Below are 24092 nucleotides of genomic sequence, written 5' to 3'. Positions count from 1 at the left end.
CTGTAATTTAATATCTAACTGGATTTCTCTTGGGTTCAAGAGTCACTCCAGGGCTCTTTGGCTGGGCTGTATAGTTCAGATCAAAGGTGACCAGGATATACTCAGCTGCTAGGAGTGGTTGCCTCCAGAGGAGAGTATATATGAGAGGGTAAAACTGGCTTTACATGTACTTCTGAAGTATTTGGCTTTTTTTTGTTGTTGTTCTTTTTGTGGTATTTATTTATTGAGAATTTAATTCTGGGGCATTCTACCTCTGAGCTACACCTCCAGCCCTATTTTATTCTTTATTTTGAAACAGGGTCTCACTAAATTGTAGAAAGCCTCACTACATGGCTGAGGCCGTCCTTGAACCTGCGATCCCCCATCCCAGTCTCCCAGATATTGGAATCACAAGCATGTGCCACCACGCCTAGCCTTTTTTTTTTAGTATCCTGAACAGCTGTAAGTGCTTAACAAATTGTCTGTGTTTCAAAGAATGGTCCTCTTCAGTCGCAGTTCACAAGAACAAATTCCCTCTGGCCCTCTGTGTACCATTTGGAGATCGTCAATCCTGGTATTGACTCCAGAAGCCATTTCTTTCCGTTCCTGTGGCGTCTCAGGACAGGGATAGAGTGAGGCTCGGAACCTGAAATGTATGGATACAGCCTTAGGAACATTGAGGTTTCTTAGCATATTCAATTTTTTTTTTTTTTTTTTGCAGGTCTGGGGATGGAACCCAAGGACATTCTACCTCCAAGCTACACCCCCTGCCCTATTTTTTATTCTTTATTTTGAAACCAGGTCTCACTGAGTTGCGAGGTCCTCACTAAATAGCTGAGGCTGTCTGCGAACCGTGATCCTCCAGTCTCAGCCTCCCCAATGCTGGGATTACAAGCGTGAGCCAGCGCCCGGCTTGCATATTCAATTTAAATAATCTCAGAAAGTAATCCCAAATTACTAGTAAGACCAAAACAGGATTAGGTCAGATTGAGGTGTGAATGCTAATTACTTATGTTAAATAGCCTGCAGATAGAGGAATAATATTTTAACTATCTCAACATTTCTTTTCTTTTCTTGTTGTTGGTGGTGGTGGTACTGGGGGTGGAACCCAGAGACTTTCTACCTCCAGGCTATACTCCCAGACCTATTTTATATTTTATTTTGAAACAGGGTCTCACTAAGTTGCTGAGAGCCTCACTAAGTTGCTGAGGCTGGCTTCGAACCTATGTGATACTCATGTCTTAGCCTCCCAAGTGCTGGGATTACAAGCATGTGGCACCATGCCCAGCCTATCTCAACATTTCTGTAGCTATAAAATTCCCTTGAGATAAAAAAAAATAAAATAAAATTAATTATTAGTACTGGAGTCTAAGCCCTGGGGTATTCTCTCTCTCTCTCTCTCTCTTTTTTTTTTTTTTTTTTTTGCGGGTCTGGGGATGGACAGGGGCATTCGACCTCCGAGCTACAACCTCTGCCCTATTTTTTATTCTTTATTTTGAAACTGGGTCTTACTGAGTTGCAGAAGGCCTCACTAAGTAGCTAAGGCTGTCCACGAACTGCAATCCTCCGGTCTCAGCCTCCCAAATACTGGGATTACAAGCATGTGCCATCACGCCCGGCTTCTAAAATTAATTTTGTGTGTGTGTTGGGGGGGTACTGGGGATTGAACTCAGGGGCATTCTACCTCCGAGCTATACATTTCCACCTATTTTTTTTTTTGTTTTGTTTTGTTTTGTTTTGAAACAGGGTCTTGCTAAGTTGCTGATTCTTCCTAGATTGCTGAGGCTGTCTTTGAACCTGTGATCCTTCTGTCTCAGCTTCCTAAGTACTGGAATTATAGTCACGTACCACCACATCCAGCCTAAAACTTATTATACTATAAATAACTGGAGAAAATGGCATTGAAAAATATTTGTCTATAAGGCAGACTTTCAGAAAGTTTAAAGACACAGTGCATGTGATGATATGATGGTCTGCAGACCTACTGTTCCAGAATAATGGAAACTGTGGCGTTTCTGTTTAATTTTAAATGCTGGGGATTGAACCTAATGACCTTGGGCACACTAGGAAAGCAGTCACACCCCTAACCCCAGAAAATGGTGGTTCTGGTGGTACTTTAAAAAAAAAAAAAAAAAGACTTTAGGTTACTTTTTTTAGGTATTAGGGATTGACCCCCACACCTTGGTCTCAAACCTGTGATCCTCCCATCTAAGCTTCCCAAGTACTGAGTTTACAAGGGTGTGCCATCATACCCACCTTATATTTTGTGACAGGGTCTCACTAAGTTCTCCAGGCCAACCTCAAACTTGTGATCCCCCAGCCTCAGGCTCCAGAATAGCTAGAATTACAGGTATGTACCACTGAGATCAACTTGGTTTTAAAATAGCCCAGACCTCAGAAGCCAGGTACAATGGTGCACACCTATTATCTCAGTAGTTGGGAGGTTGAAACAGCAGGATCTCAGGTTTTAAGCCAGCCTTAGCAACTTAGCAAGATCCTAGGCAATTTAACAAGACCCTGTTTTAAAATAAAAAGGGTTTAGTATAGTTCAGAAATAGAATGCCCCTGGGTTTAATCCCCAGTACCAAAAAATAAAAAAAAAGAAAGAAATTCAGGTGTGGTGGCTCATGCTTGTAATCCCAGTACTGAGACAGGAGGATCACAGGTTCAAGGATAGCCTATGGTTACTTTAGCCATACCCTATTTCAAAAAATAAAATAAAATAAAATAGGGCTGGGGGTATAGCTAAGGAAAGTAGAACCCTCAAGTTCAATCCCCATTTAACAATAAATAAATAAATAAATAAATAAGCCCCGACAGTATTTAAAAAACATAGTCATCATGTCAAGGTGAACTAAACAGGCTCTGCCCATCACTAGTTTTGGTCCTAAGGCTCCACAGCCATGTAACACAGCTCTGCCCCTCGGGTGGCATGGTGTCCCTTACCCTTCACAGATCTTCTTGACTCTGTTTTTCAGTTGATCACCTTGGAAGAAAATGATGAACACAGACTTGTGCACGTAGTCACCCTAGGCCCCAGAAGAAAAACCAAGAGTGAAGACCAAGCCTGGATCAAAGTACCTTTAAGTTTCTGGTTACATAGGAACAATAGAAATCCTTTATGTATATGGCCACTCTATATGTTAGCCACTGTCCTCATTCCTTCCTTAAGTTTAATTAAGGGAGTATCTGCCCTATAATTTCTAATTCACATAATCCTTATTCATTGTATATATTATGTGTGTGTGTGTATGTGTGTGTGTATGTATGTATTTGTTTGTTTATTGTTCTGGGGATTGAACCCAGGGGACTCACTTAGCTGGGTGTGGTGGCACATGTTCTTAATCCCAGTACTTGGGAGGCTGAGACAAGAGGATCATAGGTTCAAAGACAGCTTTAACAATTTAGTGAGGCTTTCAGCAATTTAGTGAGATCTTGTTTCCAAATAAAAAACAAAATAGGTCTGGGAGTGTATCTTGGAGGTAGAAGGTAACTGGGTTCCATCCCCATCCCCAGTAACACACACACACACACACACACACACACACACACACACACTCCACTTAAGTTCTCCCACTTTACTACTCAGTGTAGAGGATGAAAGCCACATAACTGCACAATTTACCTAATTCAAAAAGGTTTACAATTCAATCTCTCTTCTTAGGTAGAACAAAGAATACTAATTTAAGAGCGTCATAAGATACTTTAAGCCAGAAAAACCAACTCTAGCTTCTAAATAATACAAAAGTGACATGACTTTTTTTTTTTCCCGGCACTGGGGATGGAACCCAGGGGCATTCTACCTCCAAGCTACACTTCCAGCCCAATTTTTTATTCTTTATTTTTGAAACAGGGTCTCACTGAATTGCAAAGGGCCTAAGTAGCTAAGGCTGTCTGTGAACCACAATCCTCTTGTCTCAGCCTCCCAAATGCTGGGATCACAAGCGTGCGCCACCACGCCCGGCTCAACATGAACTTTTTTAAAGTACATAAACCTCCCATGCATACTTGGTATATGGAATTTATTTGCCATTTATTTATTTATTTATTTATTTATTTATTTATTTATTTATTTTTGGTGGTACTGGGGTTCCTGGAAGCCCTTCTACCTCCGGGCTACACTCCCAGACCTATTTTTTACATTTTTATTGGAAACAGGGTCTCCTAAGCCAGCGCACATGGCTGGCTTCGAACCTGCGCGATTCTTCTGTCTCTGTCTCCCAAGCGCGGGGATTACAAGCATGCACCACCACGCCCGGCCATTGCCTTTTAACTTTTGTTTATAATTCCTGAAATCAAGACTCATCATGGTCATGTAGGTTTAGGTTACAAACTCTGTCCCGTTGCAGCAAATGCCAAAACACAAGATTGCTCCTATTTTCCAAAGCAGTAAGTGAGGAACATCATCCTATTTCCTACAATCGTGTGTGTGTGTGTGTGTGTGTGTGTGTGTGTGTGTGTGTGTTACTGAGGATAGAACACAGAGGCATTCAACCTCTGAGCCATACCCCCCAGCTCTATTTTTTTTTTATTTCTAGAACAGGGTCTCATTACGTTGCTAAGGCTGGCTTTGAACCAGGGACACTTCTGTCTGAACCTCCCAAGTAGTGGAATTACAGGTATACACCACCACACCTAGCCACAATATCTACGTGTGTGTGTGTGTGTGTGTGTGTGTGTGTGTGTGTGTGTGTGTATGTATGTATGAACCCAGGGGCATTCTACCTCTGAGCTATATCCCCAGCCCTATTTTTTTACTCTTTATTTTTGAAACAGAGTCTCACTGAGTTGCAAAGAGCTTCACTAAGTAGTAGCTGAGGCTGTCCGCGAACCACTTCGATCCTCCTGTCTCAGCCTCCCATATGCTGGGATTACAAATGTGGACCACCATGCCCTGTTTTAAGTTAGTTTTCATAAAAGGAATTTTTTCTTTCAGTCCCACATTAGTGACAGGAAATATATAAAGTTTAAAATGACTGCAAAGCCGGGCATGGCGGTGCATGCTTGTAATCCCTGCTCTTGGGAGGCTGAGACAGGAGGATCGCGCAGGTTCGAAGCCAGCCTCAGCTACTTAGTGAGGCTCTCAGCAACTTAGCAAGACCTTGTTTCCAAATAAAATATAAAATACGTCTGGGAGTGTAAACCATAGGTAGAAAGCCTCTGGTTTCCATCCCCAGTACCAGAAAAAAAAAGAAAAAAATTGCAAAAAAAAATTCTAACCAAAATAATATCTACATGGGTAAGCCTTGAAATTATGTATACATTAGATATACACATGATGGAAATTAAATCAGAAAAAAGGAAGCCTGGCATGGTGGCCTATGCTTATAATCCCAGCACTTGGGAGGCGGAGACAGAAGGATTGCACGTTCAAGGACAGTCTAAGCACATAATGAGACTCCCATCAACCTAGTGAGACCCTGTTTCAAAATAAAAATAGAAAAATAGGGCTGGGGGTATAGCTCAGAGGCAGAACATCCCTGGCTTCATCCCCAGACAGACAGACACACACACATACATACCCCAAAGAAAGCTGGGGAATGAGTTCAGAGGTAGAACGTCTCTAGCTTTAATTCCCTGTCTGTCTGTCTGTCTGTCTGTCTCTCTCTCTCTCTCTCTCTCACACACACACACACACACACACACACACACACACACACACACACACAGCAAGGAGCAATCCTTCAAGTCCTAAGATCAAAGCAGGGACAAACATATCTTCTGTGGAAGGTAGGTTGCAGGGTTTCAGGATGCACCGTGCTGTGCTACTGCTCTGTGCTCCCTTTTTAAGACCTACTCCACAGGACACAATTTCCCTGTCTTACAGTCACAGGATCCTCCAGGGGGTTCTCAATTTCAGCCTGTCGCAGGAAAACATTCCCTCGGCACACTCGCCAAAGCATGCGTTCAAAAGTGGGGATGCGCTCCCGGTTTATCACACCAGCCACGAAGCTGTGGGGAGAAGAGCCAGGTTGGAAACTCTATTCCATGTCACGGAATGGGAAGTTCTAATACGAAGAAGAAAAGTTAGGGAAGAAAGGCAAGGAAAGAGTAAACACGGGACTGTTGTCATGTCAAAAGGGCAGAACAGTCTTATTTCTGACCTGATTTCTGGACCCAGCGGAGGGCTGATAGACAACTCTTAGGAACTGCATCCTAAGAGGCTCGGGAACACCTCGCAAAAGGCTCAGCAGAGAGCCCATCCTGGTAGCAAGGGAATCCCCAGCCTCGTGCTCTTGTGAACAACAGAGATGAGCATGACCCCACTGAGTGTGGAGAGGCTGGAGTGGTACTCACCCAAGTCTTAAAGGCGTGCCTCTTCCCACCTCACTTGGCTCCAAGAGGGATGAAGACTCTTCCAACAGGTCTGGATCCGCCATCTGCTGATGATGCAATTCAGCCTGAATTCACAAATCAATTAATATCTAATGAAAATAGTTAGTGGCATGCAGGGAACGAGGAGCCAGGAGCCGGCTTCAGAAAGTAAGGATGGGAAAGAAAGAAAAAAAAAAAAACATAAAAACACCCCAGACCACCAAGAGATAAGACACACACATAAAAAGAAGGCGAGAAGAACAGGGGAAGAAAACAAAGGAAATAGACACAAGGTAAAGAAAGCATACTTGCCCCAGGAAAGCATCTGGGGAAATGGTTTTAGAAATGAGGAATAAAAGAAAAACATTAAGTGGTGGTGACATGTATAAATCTGTTACTTGGTGGAAGCCATTTTCTCTAAAGTTTCCCTGAACAAACCATGAAAATACCAAGAATACCTTTGCATGTGGACAGGAAACTTAAAGGTCTTTTCTGAGCTGAAGTGCAGCACTAGGCAGATACCCTTAATCTTTAATTTCTAGGCAGCTACAAACTAGAGCTTTCCCTGGGTGAGAAGTCGAGAGCACGTCCTGGTCGCAAGTATGATCTGTGATCTGTGATCTGGAAAAAGACAGAGGAGCATTTCCAGGCACCCAGGTTTTCCAGGCCCTTAGAGATTCAGAATATGAGAACATTCAGCATGGCCACACCTAAGATGCCCAAAAGCATGGGATTTAAAGAATACTTCTTCCTCCAAAAGGTTAAGAAGCACAACAGTGAGGCGGGCCTTACTCCTCTTTTGTACCCATAAAGAGAAGAGAAGGTGAAAATATATTTGAATGTCTATTTTCTGACTAGGAATCTAAGAATATTTTTAAAGTTCATTTAGGCTTTAAAAACAGGGCACAGTGGCACATGCTTTAAATACCAGCTTCTCAGGAGGCTGAGTCAGGAGGATCACAAAGCCACAAGTTCAAGGCCAGCCTTGGCAACTTAGTGAGACCCTACCTCAAAATAAGATATAAAAAATGCTGGGGATATAGCTCAGTGGTAGACTACCTGAGTTTAATCCCTAGTACCACCACCAAAAAAATCAAGTAAAGTAAAGAAAAAGCAATAGGCAAAAAGCCATTATAGAGCTCCTGGTTTAACTGGCTAGATTTAAAATGATTTCCACCATGACAGTTTATACAGTGTAATGAATGAGGAGAAGGATCTTCCCACACAAAGCTCTATAACTGCCTCTCTCTCTATCCGACTTGTTCTGCCACAATTTACTTCCATTGGAAAGCAGAAACTGCTCTAAAACATAAAGTTCAATCAACTTTACTGCTGGATCTCCCCAACTTTAATATCCGTGTACTACTTGTTTGACCAAAGACTTAAAGTAGCCAGAACACTCTTCCTTTTCAAAAACAAAACAAAAAGGAGAATTTCCCCCTATCGTTTTCATTCCAAATTTCAATTTAACTCTACTCTTCTCAACCACATTATCAAAATCTGCCACATGGGAACTGCCCTTGATAAAGTCACAGGATGATTAATGTTCTAAAGAGGGAGGAAAACTAAGTATCAACCAGAGAAGACTGAAAGCCCCAAAAAGGGACAGCAATTGTTTTGATCAAGGCTGATTCAAAAGAAAGAAGGAAGAATAAAGGGCATACCAGAAGGACAGAGAAATACTGTCACGAGAATAGAAACATTTACTGTGAGAGAATGGGGACAACCAGTTACTGCCTGCGGTCACAGGAAACATAAGGGGTTCTTTCTGTTCTTACTTCAAATAGGTTGACTGCAGGCAACTTGTTTTGAGGATCAGATGATAACAACATTTGGCTTTGTTCTCGGGATATCCCTTGGCAAAAACCGGCAAGACTTCCTCACAAGACTTCCTCCTATTTGTCTATGTGGCTCACAGGACCTGGTTTAAGTAAACCAATTCTTACACGTCAGGCTTAAGGCAAACGTCTGTGTCTGAAAGGTGACAACTGCCAGGACAGCAGACAGCACTTAGTGGCTAGATTACTCCAAAGACTGCGTCTGGGATTCTCCAAGGATAAAACCCAGCAGAATTAAAATTAAGCAGAAACTTCAATATTCTTATTAGTTCATACTTAAGAATACTAAGTCGCAGAGAAGGAGGTTTAAAATTTGTAAATAAAATAGCCTGATGGGAAACTAGAATGATTAGAAACACTAACCAAGGGCACTTAAAGCAATATCTAAAACTATGTTCCCGGGCCTCCAAAACTTAACCGTTAAGAATCTGGGTTCTCTAGTAACAATAAAATGTTTCTCTAAATTATTTGTTATGCCCCTTTCTCCATTTAGAATACTGCAAAGCATGCCTTCAAAAAGCAAGTTGCAGAACAGACCTTCAGTTCTGTTTCTACAGCATTTAAAGCAGCACACCCAATCAAGCTACATCAATTATTAAGAGCAAACCCTTTACCTTCCAGCCACATTAAGAAAGAAATTACATCAGCGTTTAAAGTATTCACCCAAGCCCCAAGGGAGATGGCAGATGAGAATGAAAAATAAAGAAAGCAGATGGATGGAAAAACTCAGAAGGAAAGGAAGGCAGGGATCTGCATGCCATTAACCATTACTTTTCCAGTCTTCTTTACGTTCTCATATGTTATGGTGCTTATGGTAAAAGATGCAGAGAAATCTCTCCAGCTCTTACAGTTCTTCATAAGCAAGAAGACTGAGAAAAGGATAATCATTAACAAGTCATTTTAAATGCTCTGGATAAGAAATGGCTAAGCTGAATTTGCAATCATCTTAAACATAAGAATATTCAGTACATGTTTACTTTTCCCTTTCTATGCACTGCCAATTACGGAGTCACTTTCTGAATTAGACATTTTCTGCTAACTCCTTACTGCCAGTTATTGATTACAGTCACCAAATATGTTAAAAGATGAGGGGTTTACAATTGGTAGTGTTTTAGGCCCTTTGCAAACATTACAGTTTCAGGCATAAAAGAACATCTTATGGGAAATTCCAAGTTTCCAACATTTGAGGGCTGCAATTTGCTTACCTTTTTTGTTATTTAAGCACGCACTTGCATGCACAGATGTGACCACTCTTGAGGCCCTGTTGCTGATCATGGCAGCAACACTGAGACTGCTGCTTGGCAGCCGAAAGGCAAAATCTATGGAAGAAACCTGACTGAGGCTATGAAAGCGCCATAGAATCAGCAAGGCCGGAGTGGGGGGGAACACTGGTTCTTGCCAGAAGACTTCCTGCACTGCTGTGAGGGTGCTAGGAAGGAATGACAGGGATGCTCTTATGGCCAAGGCCTTGTGTGCAAAGTACTTCCTGAAGCTGGGTGTGGCGGTGCATGCCTATAATCCTAGTACTTGGGGGGCTGAGACAGGAAGATCACAAGTTCCAGGACAGCCTCAACAATTTACCGAGACCCTCAGCAAATAAGCAAAATTAAAACAAAAATAGGAAACAGAGCCAGGCGTGGTGGCACACGCTTGTAATCCCGGCATTCAGGATGCTGAGACAGGAGGATAGTGGTTCAAGGATAGCCTCAGCTACTACTTATGAGGTCCTTTACAATTCAGTGAGACCCTGTTTCAGAAAATAAAAAGACTGAGCCAGGTGTGGTAGTGCACGTTTGTAATCCCAGCATTTAGGAGGCTGAGACCTGAGGATCGTGGGTTGCAGACAGCCTCAGCTACTTAGTGAGGCCTGTTGCAACTTAGTGAGACCCTATTTCAAAATAAAGAATAAAAAATAGGGCAGGGGGTTTAGCTCAGAGGTCGAATGCCCCTGGGTTCCATCCCCAGACCCACAATAAATAAATTAATTTAAAAATGACTAAAAAATAGGGCTGGAGTATAACTTAGAGGTATAATGCTCCTGGGTTCCATCCCCAGTACTGAATAAAAAAAAAAAAAAAAGGGCTGGGGGTGTAGCTTAGATGCAGAATGCCCCAAGGTTCCATCCCTAGTACCACACACACAAAAAAAAAAAAAGAAAAGAAAATATAAAGGGCTAGGGCTTTAGTTTGGAAGTAGACTCCTCCCCTGGGGAGGTTCAATCCCCAGTATCCCCCCATAAAAAATATCTGTATAATTGAAATGTACACAATTGTTGTATAATTAAGGAGGGAGAAAGCAACCTACCATGAAAAGGGCACAAAGGTCATGAAGACTCGGCGTCTGCTTTCATAGGACAGGCACTTAATGTTTAGACTCAGTAATTACAAAATAAAAATCCAGTAGCCCTAATTATTTTAAAATCACATATTCCAAATGGTTCTTCTTATTTTAACTATTTTTCTTTTCTTCTTTTTTTTTTTAATGTGTGTATGTAGGACAGGGGATTGAACCCAAGGGCATTCTACCTCTGAGCTATACCCTCAGACTGATTTTATTTATTTAGAAACAGGACCTTGCTAATTTTCTGAGAGCCTCACTTAGTTGCTGAGGCTGGCTTCAAGCCTGTGATTGAAGATACCACACCTGGCTTAACTCTGTATTTTTAAATTAGAAAATTAAAAGAATTTAGTCAGGCATATGATCCCAGCTACTTGGGAGGCTTAGATGGGAGGATCACAAGTTTGAGGCCAGTGTGGGCAATTTATTAAGACCCTGTCTAAAAAAATTTTTTAAACTTTTTTTTTTTGTGTGTGTGGTACTGGCGATGGAACCTAGGGCTTTCTACTTCCGGGCTACACCCACAGGCATATAGGCATATAGGTATATAGGCATATATATATATATCCTGTTTCCAAATTATATATATATATATATATATTTTTTTTGAAACAGGGTCTCATTAAGTTGCTAATAGCCTCACTAAGTAGCTAAGGCTGGCTTTGAACCTATGTGATCCTCCTGTTTCAGCCTCCCAAGTACTAGGTTTACAAGCAAGTGCCACCATGCCCAGCTAAAAAATAAAATTTTAAAAAAGGAGCCAGGTATGGTGGAGCACATCTGTAATCTTAGTACTTAGGAAGCTGAGACAGGAGGACCAAAGACTTAAGAGCAGTCTTAGCAGTGTAAGGAGACTCTCAGCAGCCTAGTGAGACCCTGTTTCAAAACAGGGCGTGGTGGCACATGCTTATAATTCCAGTACCTGGGAAGCCGAGACAGGACGATTGCAGGTTTGTGGCCAAGCTTAGTTACTTATGAGGCCCTGCCCAACTTAGTAAGACTCTGTTTCAAAAATTAAAAAAAAAAAAGGGCTGGGGGTGTAGCATGAATATTGACTGGCCCTGGGTTCAATCCTCAGTACCACAATAAATAAATGGCTGGGGATAGAGCTCAGTGGTAGGGCACTTGCTTAGCATGTATAAGGCTCAGAATCATTGAAGAAGAAGAAGAAGAAGAAGAAGAAGAAGAAGAAGAAGAAGAAGAAGAAGAAGGAGGAGGAGGAGGAGGAGGAGGAGGAGGAGGAGGAGGAGGAGGAGGAGGAGGAGGAGGAGGAGGAGGACGACGACTACTACTAAATAGTTTAAGTGACTATTAAAGATTCAAAGCCAGTCTCAGCAACTTAGTGAGGCCTTCCACAACTTAGTGAGACCCTGTTTCCAAATAAGAAATAAAATCAGGCTAGGGGTATAACTTGGAGGTAGAACACCTCTGGGTTCAATCTTTAATACCAAAATTAATTGATTAATTAACATTTCCCTTAAGAGGGCTCATTATTTAGTCTTTATTAAGACTGTCTCTCAGTTGGGCATGGTGGCACACTTGTAATCCCAGTACTTTGGAGGCTGAGAAAAGAGGATCTGGGTTTGCATTAGCCTCAGCTACTTAGTGAGACTCTGTTTCAAAATAAAGAATAAAAAATCAGCTGGAGGTGTAGCTTGGAAGTAGAATTCCGCTGGGTTCAATCTGCAGCACCACACACACACACAAATGTCTAAATGAACCAAAATAAAGCTGGACTTGGTGGGGTACATCTGTAATACCAGTACTTGAGAGACTGAGACAGGAGAATCACAGGTTCAAGGACAGCCTCAGGAAGCAGTGAGACTCTCTTCAACCCAGTGAAACCCTGTTTCCATATAAGAAATAAAATTGGGCTGGGGGGTATAGCTCGAAGGTAAAATGCCTCTGGGTTCCATCTCTAGCACCACAAAAGAAAAAAAAGAAAAAAAAAAGTAGCTCATGTGGTGTATGCCTATAATCCCAGTACTTTGAGGACGGAGACAGGCAGATTGAAGGTTCAAAGTAATTTAGTGAGGTGCTCAGCAACTTAGTGACTCTCAGAAACAGCAACTGTTAGCCGGGCGTGGTGGCGCACGCTTGTAATCCCAGCATTCAGGAGGCTGAGACCTGGAGGATCGCGGTTCACGGACAGCCTCAGCTACTTAGTGAGGCCCTCTGCAACTCAGTGAGACCCGGTTTCAAAATAAAGAATAAAAAGTAGGGCAAGGGTTAGAGCTTGGAGGTCAAATGCCCCTGGGTTCCATCCCCAGATCCGCAAAAAAAAAAAAAAATAAAAAAATAAAGAAACAGCAACTGTTTGCAAATAAATAAAACAGGGCCAGGGATGTAGCAGTGAGGTAGAAGGTCACTGGATTCTATCCCTGGTACCACAAAAAAAAAAAAAAAAAAAAAAAAAATATTCAAGCAGTAAGCATACTGGAATTCCAGATTAATTTGTTGACCAAGACCAAATATAAGTGCCTATGCCTGTTGCAAAAGACCTTAAACACCTGGAAAGAGCTACACTGTCCACACTGTCTAATGCAATGATAATGGGTGCTAGTGAAGGCATTACCACCAATCCTAGAATGTCCAACTTAATGAGCAAACTGAATGTTCACACTAAACCTCTACTGATGCTATCCAGATTCTGAGTCTTGGGAGGATCAAACTTTTTTTTTTTTTTTTGGTGGTACTGGGGTTCCTGGAAGCCCTTCTACCTCCAGGCTACACTCTCAGACCTATTTTATATTTTTTTTATTTGGAAACAGGGTCTGTTAAGCCAGAGAGGCTGGCTCCAAACCAGCGCGATCCTCCTGTCTCCGACTCCCATCTTCCTGTCTCCTGTCTCTGCCTCCCAAGCGCTGGGATTACAAGCATGCACCACCACGCCCGGCAAGGATCAAACAATTTAAACTCATACAGGCTTTTCCCTATTACCTCCCTTCCACAGATCTTCTTCATTAGCATAGCTTCTCTGAGCCAAATCCTTAGTCCATGAGGAATATATCACATCCTCAGCAGATTTTTTCTAGACTGCGGGTTTTCAAAGTAGCATATCTCAGAATCACCTTGTTAAAACAGATGACTGGACCCCATCCCCAGTGTTCTGCCTCTGTAGATCTGGGATGGGAACTGATAATTTTTATTTCTTATTTATTTATTTTTTTTGAGGGTCTGGGGGTGGAACCCAGGGTCACTCAACCTCTGAGCTATACCCCTGCCCTACTTTTTATTCTTTATTTTAAAAAAGGGTCTCAGTGAGTTGCGGAGAGCCTCATTAAGTAGCTGAGGCTGTCCACGAACTACAATCCTCAGGTCTCACTCAGCTTCCCAAATGCTGAGATTGTGTGCGCCACCACACCCGGGGCATTTGATTTGACCTCTGAGCTACATCCCCTACCCTGTTTTTTATTATTTTGAAACAGGGTCTCACTAAGTTGTGGAGAGCCTCACTAAGTAGCTGAGGCTGTCTTCAAACTGCGATTCTCCAGTCTCAGCCTCCCAAATGCTGGGATTATAAGTGTGCACCACCACGCCCAGCAATAATTTGTGTTTCTGACAAAATTCTAGGTGAGGCTGTTGCTGCTGGCTAGAGAACCCCTGCTTAAATCTAGAGAACAATAGAGAATTGGTCTCTTGTCAAAAGACATAAACCAAAAGTAAAATTGAGAACATATCAGATGCTGACTGAAATAAGCCTTCTGTATTTAAAAGCTTTGCCCAGGTTTTTTGTTGAGCAAAGGAAATAGAAAGCTTTATGTGAAGTCACAGTGAACAGTAATTAGAAAAATCTCTAAGTGTTTAGAGTTTCTAATTTGGTGGCAAGGACGCGTGGCAGAAAAGGTTACCAACATTTTAGGTCATCAGAAAAAACACAACCAAGGCCAGACGTGGTTGTAATTCCCGCGCTTGGGAGGCTGAGACAGGGATGGCATAGGTTGGAAGCCAGCCTCAACTACTTAGTGAGGCTCTCAGCAACTTAGTCAGACCCTGTTTTCAAATAAAATATAAAATAGGTCTGGGAGTATAGCCTGGAGGTAGAAAACCCCTGAGTTCCACTCTCAGTACCACTAAAAAAAAAAAAAAAAACCACAACCAGACTGAAAGGGAAGACTCCTTCCCAGGTTTAACTAGGAGAAGGGAGCGTTCTGCGGGTCCAATTCCAAGTACTTTTAAAGGGTCACCTCACAAGCTTTCACCTGGCAAATTAGTCACCTATAGTTAACTGCTAACTTATTAACTTTTTTTTAATAATGTAATGAAGTTGCATTTATGTAAAAATCCAAACACATGTCCTACCAATATTTCCATATAACACAGTAAAAAACTCTTGAAAAATTAGTGTGAAGCTGGGCGTGGTGGTGTATGCCTATAACTCCACTACCTGGAAGGCTGAAACAGGAGGAGTTTCAGGTTCAGTAACAGCCTCAGCAACTTAGTGAGGCCCTCCACAACTTAGTGAGGCCCTGTTTCAAAATAAAAAATTAAAATATGGCTGGGAGAGGATCTCAGAGGTAGAACACCCCTGGGTTCAATCCCTAACACCACACACACACACACACACACACACACACACACACACACATATCAGTGTGGCATATGCTATCTAAAGCGCTGAAAAATGTGCCCAAAGATTGATAAATGAACAAAAAAAAAAAGAAAAATTTGATAACAAAAGTTTTGACATTAAACTTTTGTTATAATTTTGTGGATAACTGTATTTTTCCTTCAACCTGTGTGTTTGAAGAACTTGTTTCACTCTTCAACTTTAACTGTAAGCATGTACTTACCTTATATTACATAAGTATAGTGTAAAGATTTCAACTATGTCTATACAATGACTTTAGAATCCCTTTCCCCATCTTGAGATGAAAAATTGCAGAAAATGTGAAAATATACAAAACCATGGTTGGCTGTGTACTGCATGAAATATGGAACATAATCTGACATTTCTTCAACTAAAACAAGGTGCAAAAATGGAACTGCTTCCAAACTAGCAAATGAAAATAATTACTGGGATAAAAATATGGCCCAATTGTGTGGGTATAATATTGACTGCTCAAATACTAAAAGAAACAATAGTCTGACCTCATCAAAAAATTGCTGAGTTTTGCGAAGTATAAATTTTAATTCAGTCAGTTCCAGAAAGTTTCTCTTCAGAGCTTCCTGGTTTGTGTTGATTTCCTTCAGTTCATTTTCAATCTTTTCAAAATTGGCCTAGAGGAAAAAGAGAAAACTATTAATTCAAACTTAGATTAATATGCTGTTTGTTGTCGAGCACGGTAGCACACACTTGTAATCCCAGCATTTGGGAGGCTGAGATAGGAAGATTGTGGTTTGCTGACGGCCTCAGCTACTTTGCAAGGCCCTTCGCAACTCAGTGAGACCCTGTTTCGAAAAATAAAGACTAAAGCTGGGTGTGGTGGTGCATGCTTGTAATCCCCGCGCTTAGGAGGCTGGGGCAGGAGGATCACACAGGTTTGAAGCCAGCCTCAGCTACTGAATGAGGCTCTCAGCAACTTAGTAAGACCCTGTTTCCAAATCAAATATAAAATAGGTCTGGGAATATAGCCTGGAGGTAGAAAGCCTCTGGGTTCCACCTCCAGTACCACCAAAAACCAAAACCAAACAAAAAATAAAGACCAAGCAAGACATGGTGGCACACGCTTGTAATCCCAGCATTTGGGAGGCTGAGAGACCGGAGGATCGCAGTTTGGGGACAGCCTCAGCTACCTAGTGAGGTCCTCTGCAGCTTAGTGAGACCCTCTTTCAAAATAAGGAATAAAAACTAGGGCAGGGAGTGTAGCTCAGAGGTCGAATGCCCCAGGGTTCCATTCCCAGACCTGCGATAAATAAATAAAGTAAAAAATAAAAAAATAAAATGACTAAAAAAATAGAGCGAGGGTGGGGGTGGGTGGGAGCTCAGAGATAGAATGCCCCTGGGTTCCTGAGTTTCATCCCTAATACCAAAAAAAAAAAAGCTGTGAAAATTATTTATTTATTTATTTATTTATTTATTTATTTATTGCAGTACTGGGGATAGAACCCAGGGGCATTGTACCTCTGAGCTACACCCCCTGCCCTATTTTCAGTCCTATTTTTTTTTGAAAAGGGTCTCACTGAGTTGCGAAGGGCCTCACTAAGTAGCTGAGGCTGTCCATGAACCATGGTCTTCCAGTTTCCACCTTCCAAAGGCTGGGATTACAAGCATGCACCACCACGCCTGGCCCGCTGCTGTGAAAAATATTAAAATAAATTTACCCCACAGAACTGTTGCCACACTGATAGATCAGTGCACTACACCTATGCAATGACTGCTAGGATTTTCCTAGAGCAAGTTTATTTTATTTTTTTATCTTTTGTGGTACTTGAGGTGGAACCCAGGGGCATTCTACCTCTGATCTACACCTCAGCCCTATTTTTTATTCTTCATTTTAAAACAGGGTCTCGAAGCCGGGCGTGGTGGCGCACACTTGTAATCCCAGCATTCGGGAGGCTGAGACCTGGAGGATCATGGTTCGCAGACAGCCTCAGCTACTTAGTGAGGCCCTCTGCAACTCAGTGAGACCCGGTTTCAAAATAAAGAATAAAAAATAGGGCAGGGGGTATAGCTCGGAGGTCAAATGCCCCTGGGTTCCATCCCCAGACCCGCAAAAAAAAAAAAAAACAGGGTCTCGCTGAGTTGCCAAGGGCCTCACTAAGTATCTGAGGCTGTCCGCGAACCGTTATCCTCCTGTCTCAGCTCCCAAATGTAGGGATTACAAGCATGCGCCACCACCGGCTGGTTTAAGACAACTTTCTTTATAAAAAATTTTTACTTAAAATAGTCTTTCTTTAGTTGGGCATGGTGATGCATGCTTGTAATTCCAGTATTTGAGAGGATAAGACAGGAGGATCACAGGTTTATAGCCAGCCTCAGCAGGCCCTCTGCAATTTGGTAAGACTCTGTTTCAAAATAAAAGAATATGCCAGGCGTGGTGGCACATGCTTGTAATCCCCATGCTCAGGAGACAGAGACAGGAGGATTGGACAGGTTGGAAGCCAGCCTCAGCTACTTAGTGAGACCCTGTTTCCAAATAAAATATAAAATATGTCTGGGAGTATAGCCCAGAGGTAGAAAGCCTCCGGGTTCCACCTAGTACCAACAAAAATAATAAATAAATAAATAAATAAACAAGAAAAGAATAAAATAAAAAAAAAGCTTTTTACCCCAGCATTTGGGAGGCTGAGATATGAGAATTATGGTTTGTAGACAGCCTCAGCTACTTAGTGAGGCCCTCTGCAACTCAGTGAAATCCTGTTTCAAAATAAAGAATAAAAAAGCCGGGCGTGGTGGCGCACGCTTGTAATCCCAGCATTCAGGAGGCTGAGACCAGAGGATCATGGTTTGCGGACAGCCTCAGCTACTTAGTGAGGCCCTCTGCAACTCAGTGAGACCTGGTTTTAAAATAAAGAATAAAAAATAGGGCAGGGGCTGTAGCTTGGAGGTCGAATGCCTCTGGGTTCCATCCCCAGACCCGCAAAAAAAATAAATAAATAAATAAATAAATAAATAAATAAATAAGAGAAAAGAAAAAAGAAAAAAAAAAGAAAGAAAAAAAAATAAGGCTGGGGTGTAGATCAGAGGTAGAATGCCCCTGGTTCCATCCCCAGTACCCAAGTACTGCAAAAAAAATCTATAATACTGTTTGGGATATTGTTTAATACCACAAACAGGAAATTAACTTGAATCCCATCTACAAAAATTTATAATGAATACACAAAGCATACAAGGTTGACAAGAATCACTCTACACTCCATCTACTCAGGAAAGTAATTTTTGTATTTAAATTGAAAGAACCTTATCTGGTTTTCTCAGAATTATTTACCTCTAAGTCAATCATGTCTCGGGGGAAGGGCACCTCTGGGTTTTCGCCAGTGTCCATAATTGGGATGTTAGCTTTTCTTATCTCTTTCTCAACAAATCCTAAAAAGATAGAATCAAAACACTCATTTCCAGCTGCATATCTGGAGTCATTATTATTTTAAGGCGGGGGGAGGGGGGGGGTCTAAAACCTGGTTACAAGGTAGCACCTCTGAAGTTATCCCAGAGAGGCTGGTTGACCCACTACTGCTTTCTTTCCCTCTTTGAGTCTTAAAATAGGCCTTCATTAGCCAGGCGTGGTGGTGCATGCTTGTAATCCCAGTACCTGGGAGGCTGAGACAAGAGGATCACATATTGGTGGCCAGCCTCAGATTTAGTGAGGCCCTCTGCAACTTAGTAAGACTCTATTTCAAGATAAAAAAAAAAAAAAAAAAAATAGGACTTGGGATATAGCTCAGAGGCAGAATGCCCCTGGGTTCAATCCTTAGTACCTACAACCTACACACACACACGCACACGCACACACATACACGCACGCACACACATGGTGCTTTAGCTGGGTGTGGTGGTACATGCTTGTAATCCTAATAAGTACTTGGGAGGCTGAAACAGGGAAGATCACAGGTTTGTGGCCAGCCTCAGCTACTTAGTGAGGCCCTTTGTAATTTTGTGAAACCCTGTTTCAAAATAAAGAATAATACATAGGGCTGAAGGTATGGCTCAAAGGTAGAATGCCCTGGGTTCAAATCCTAGTACCACCAGAAAAAAAAAATTGATGGTGCTCTGATTCCATGTCTCAGAATTCTGTAACGTACTTCTGCTACTAAAATCTCACAAAAAAAATGACCACAGTATGTTTAGCTTGCAGCCTGTCGTTTGAACAAGGTTTCCATTAAGTACTACCTAGCTCAAACCCCACACAACCCATTTATACATAAGAAATTCATCTTAACGTCATGAACACAGATTTTTCCTCTTTTTCTCCTGCAGTGTTTTCATTCTTTATTTGCAGGACTAATGTCTCATATCTAAGACAAAATATTCATTGCAAAAACAACATATGAGATAAAATTTCACATACGAAGCTTTCGATCCATTTCTTCACATCTTCTAACTTCATTCACAAATTTCCGCTGGAAAACATTCACATCTGGATTTAACTGAAAAAATAAGAATACAGATACTGCATCTATTTCCACTATTTCACATGCAACACAGCCTGCAAAGTGAAAACCTAACTTTGCGTCACTATATAATGCAACGCTAATCAAAACTGTCTACACGCAGGGGGCACGTTCCTCTAATCCCAGTTCTTGGGAGGCGGAGACAGGAGAATCACAGGTTTGAGGCCAGTCTCAGCAACTTGGTAAAGACCTTAGCAACTGAACAATACTTTGTTACCAAATAAAGGCCCCTGGGTTCCATCCCCATTATTACACACACACACACACACACACACACACACACACGCACGCACGCACGCACGCACGCACGCACGCACACACACATGCACACCCACACAAAGAAACCTAATGATCCATATGAACTGCCTTGTGACTGGTCACATCAGCTAAAGCTAAAAACCTCTCTTGCTGAGCCAGGCGTGGTGGCGCACGCTTGTAATACCCGCGCTTGGGACGCTGAGATAGGAGGATCACTCAGGTTCGAAGCCAGCCTCAGCTACTTAGTGAGGCTCTCAGCAACTTAGTGAGACCCTGTTTCAAAATAAAATATAAAATAGGGCTGGGAGTATAGCCCGGAGGTAGAAAGCCTCTGGGTTCCACCCCCAGTACCACACAAAAAAAAAAAAAAAGACCTAAAAACCTCTCTTGCTGCTGGAACACATTACTCAAATTGGAAGCAAATCTGGCAAGATGCAATGGGCTCCCTTTCTACCACCTCATATTTGGGCAGTGGCTATCAGTGAAGCTCTGTTTAGTTTGCCTCCTTTTTTCTTCCTCAAGCAGAGGAGACAGGGGACAAACCTCTATTCTCCTGCTTCAGGGTCTTCAACTTCTGGTGACAGCGGGTTTATTCACTCATTTACCACATGTAGCTTTCAAGCAATGAGACAGTCCTTCTGGGATGCCCAAAAATAAGTCCCAGCAATTTGAGAGACTACAGCAGGAGAAGCACAAGTTCAAGGTCAGCCTGGGCTACTATTAGCAAGACCATGTCACAAAATAAAATAAAAAGGGACAGGAGCCAGGCGTGGCGGCACACGCTTGTAATCCCAGCATTCGGGAGGCTGAGACCGGAGGATTGCGGTTCGTGGACAGCCTCAGCTACTTAGAGAGGCCCTCTGCAACTCAGTGAGACCCGGTTTCAAAATAAAGAGTAAAAAATAGGGCTGGAGTGTAGCTCAGAGGTAGAATGCCCCTGGGTTCTATCCCCAGTATGGGGGAAGGGGGAGTAAAATAGGGCTGGGGTGTAGCTCAGAGGTAGAATGCCCCTTAGTTCAATTCTCAGTATTTAAAAAAAATATATATCTTCACTAATAATAAAACAACATGAGGTGCTTGCTTGCTTTCACGGTATTAGGGATTGAACCCACGTTCATTCTACCTCTGAGTCACACCCCAGCCCTATTTTTTTATTCTTTATTTTGAAACAGGGTCTCACTGAGTTGCAGAAGAACTTACTAATTAAATAAGCTGGCCACGAACTAGAAATCCTTCTGTCTTAGCCTCCCAAGTACTGGGATTACAAGTGTGCACCACCATACCCAGCTATCAGTTGCCTTCTAATGTGATGTATCAAGAAGGGCACACTATCATGTATGTAAAAAATATAAAAAGAAGCCAGCCGTGGTGGTGCACGCTTGTAATTCCAGCATTTGGGAGGCTGAGACAGGAGGATCTCAGGTTTACAGCCAGCCTTAGTTGCTGAGTGAGGCCCTTTGCATTTTAGTGAGACCTTGTTTCAAAATAAATAATAAAAAATAGGGCTGGGGATGCAGCTCAGAGATAGAATGCTCCTGGGTTCCATCCCCAGTACCCCCACAAACAAATGTATGTATGTATGTATGTATGTATGTATGTATCTATCTATCTATCTATCTATCTATATGCATAAAGCTGGTGTAGTAGTACATGCCAGTAATCTCAGTACTTGGGACACTGGGACAGGAGAATCATAGGTTTGAAGCCAGCCTCAGCTACTGATTGAGGCTCTCAACAATTTAGCGAGACCCTATTTGCAAATAAAAAATAAAATAAGGCTGGGGGTATAGTTTGGAGGTAGAATGCCCCTAGGATCAATCCCCAGCAGAGAGAGAGAGAGAGAGAGAGAGGGAGAGAGAGAGAGGTGAGAACCAGGCACTGTGGTATAAACCTGTAATCCCAATATTCAAGAAGCTTAAGACAGGAAGATTATAGTTCGAGGACAGCCTCAGCAATGTGGCAAGACTCTCAGCAACCTAGAAGACCCTATTTCAAAACAAAAATAAAAATGACTGGGGTATATCTTGGAGGTAGAATGACTGGGGTATATCTTGGAGGTAGAATGCCTCTGTGTTCCATTCCCCCAAAAAATGTCCCTGTCTCTCTGGTGCACAGAGAAAGACTTTAATCAATTATTTCCAATTATAAATATAAAGTCATAGCCGGGCGTGGTGGCGCCCGCTTGTAATCTCCGCACTTGGGAGGCTGAGACAGGAGGATCGCACAGGTTCAAAGCCAGCCTCAGCTACTTAGCGAGGCTCTCAGCAACTTAGTGAGACCCTGTTTCCAAATAAAATTTTATAATAAATCAATAAATAAAATCAATCAATCAATAAATCAATCAATAAATAAATCCATAAATAAAAATGTAAAGTCATGCTGGGCGTGGTGGCATATATCTGTTAGTCCAGACCTTGAGAGGCTGAGATTAGGATCACAAGTTTGAAGACAACCTCAACAACTTAGCAAAATTCTCAGCAACTTTTTGAGACCCTATTTACAAGTAAAAAATAAAATGGGGCTGGTGGTGTAGCTTCAAAGTAGAATGTGGCTGGGTTCCATCCCCAGCCGCCCCCCCACACACAAAATGTAATAGAGGTATATGCCAGGGGGATGGAGGAGGGAAGGAAAGAGGAAGGTGCTGAGAAATTAAATTGCCCAAGCTATATATGTGCATGTACAAATATGTAAGAATTAATTCTACTACTATTATATATGATCATAAGCCAATTAAGAAAAAGTAAGAGAGGTATATGGACCATTGAAATTGTATAACAGGAAGATCTGAGTCAGATCCTACTGAATTGTTAACCTCCCCCTAGTAAGCATCATGCCTTACTGATCAGATTATAAACCCTACAGTCAAACTGTTGTTACTCTTAGACTATCCTTTAGTTTGGTTGGTTTTGTTTTGTTGCCTGGTGGGGATCAAATGCAGGGCCCCCAGCACGCTAGACAACAGTGCTCTCTACCACTGACTTAAAGGTCTCTAAGCCTGTACATTTTCATTTGATATCTTTTCCAAGTGGCCTAAATAATGAATTACCACATATGCCTACTTACACACTATATATCTGTAGCTGGATGCCTCAGATTTTGTTCTTTAAATAAAAAAGTCCCATTATATGAAAGAATAACAATTTTCTAAAAAATATCTTGTCGTGGGTGTTAAGAAGCACAAAAGCAAAGTAAAAACCTTGAAAAGACTAATTTGGTATGCTCTCCTGGTATCCCAACAATTACTTAAGAGTGCTTAGGATGGTTCTCAAAGTAGAAGCCAGCAAAACCATCGAAGGACTGCCACAAAACATTCTCGCCTCTAGAAAGACATCTTACAGCATATACTACAATCAGTAGGCCAGTGCTAAAATATTATTCTTGTAAATAAAAACAAAACACTCCAGTGCTTGGGAGGCTGAGACAGGAGGATAGCACAGGTTCGAAGCCAGCCTCAGCTACTGAGTGAGGCTCTCAGCAACTTAGTGAGACCCTGTTTCCAAATAAAGTATAAAAAAAAAAGGTCTGGGAGTATAGCCCAGAGGTAGAAAAACCCCTGGGTTACACACACACACACACACACACACACACACACACCACTCATAATAAAGCCATTTACACACACACACACACACACACACACACCACTCATAATAAAGCCATTTGACTAAAATGAGAACAGTAGCAATCAACCCCATAGCCAGGTGTGGTGGCACAGGCCTATAATCCCAATACTTGGGAGGCTAAGAGAAAAAGTTAGCAAGTTTGAGTCCAGCTCCAGTAACTTGGAGGAGGTCTCCAGAACTTAGTGAGACACTGTTTCAAAACAAAAATAAAGCCGGGCATACACGCTTGAAATTCCAGCGCCTGGGAGCCTGAGAGAGGAGGATCGCATAGGTTTGAAGCCAACCTCGGCTACTTAGTGAGGGTGCTACTTAGTGAGGGTCTCAGCAATTTAGTGAGACCCTGTTTCCAAATAAAATATAAAAATAAATAAATAAAATAAAAACTGGATCTGGTGGCACAGTTTTGTAATCCCAGTATTTGGGAGGCTGAGACAAGAGGATCACAGCTTCAAAGACAGCCTCAGCAAATAGTGACCTAAAGAGGCCCTATTTCCAAATAAAAATAATCCAGGCGTGGTGGCACATGCTTGTAATCCCAGCATTCGGGAGGTTGAGACAGGAAGATCGCAGTTCAGGAACAGCCTCAGCTACTTAGTGAGGCCCTTTGCAACTCAGTGAGGCCTTATTTCAAAATAAAGAATAAAAAATAGGGCTAGGGTGTAGCTCAGAGGTAGAATGCCCCTGAGTTCCA

At 42.1% G+C, this 24092-nt stretch overlaps 1 protein-coding gene across 21 annotated transcripts in view; it reads right to left on the bottom strand.

The window, feature by feature from the left end:
* The window catches only part of ATP6V0A1 (ATPase H+ transporting V0 subunit a1), a gene marked incomplete at both ends in the record, with an annotated part of 62246 nt that overhangs the window by 36838 nt on the left and 1316 nt on the right, over nucleotides 1–24092 (bottom strand). For 7 of the 21 annotated variants that reach the window (XM_080713839.1, XM_080713845.1, XM_080713844.1 and 4 more), the window contains 7 exons: nucleotides 532–625; nucleotides 2926–3008; nucleotides 5805–5931; nucleotides 6277–6359; nucleotides 15561–15689; nucleotides 18341–18438; nucleotides 19418–19496. In XM_080713839.1, the coding sequence (XP_080569965.1) occupies nucleotides 532–625; nucleotides 2926–3008; nucleotides 5805–5931; nucleotides 6277–6359; nucleotides 15561–15689; nucleotides 18341–18438; nucleotides 19418–19496 (693 nt within the window). Of the gene's footprint in view, nucleotides 1–531; nucleotides 626–2925; nucleotides 3009–5804; nucleotides 5932–6276; nucleotides 6381–15560; nucleotides 15690–18340; nucleotides 18439–19417; nucleotides 19497–24092 lie in introns of all 21 variants that reach the window. The other 14 variants (XM_080713825.1, XM_080713841.1, XM_080713840.1 and 11 more) reach the window with 5 other exon arrangements.

This window comes from Muscardinus avellanarius (genome assembly GCF_963383645.1).
Source record: "Muscardinus avellanarius genome assembly, chromosome: 16".
Classification (NCBI taxonomy): domain Eukaryota; kingdom Metazoa; phylum Chordata; class Mammalia; order Rodentia; family Gliridae; genus Muscardinus; species Muscardinus avellanarius.
The sequence above is the reverse complement of the archived record's forward strand: the minus strand, read 5'-3'. Positions and strand labels throughout refer to the sequence as shown.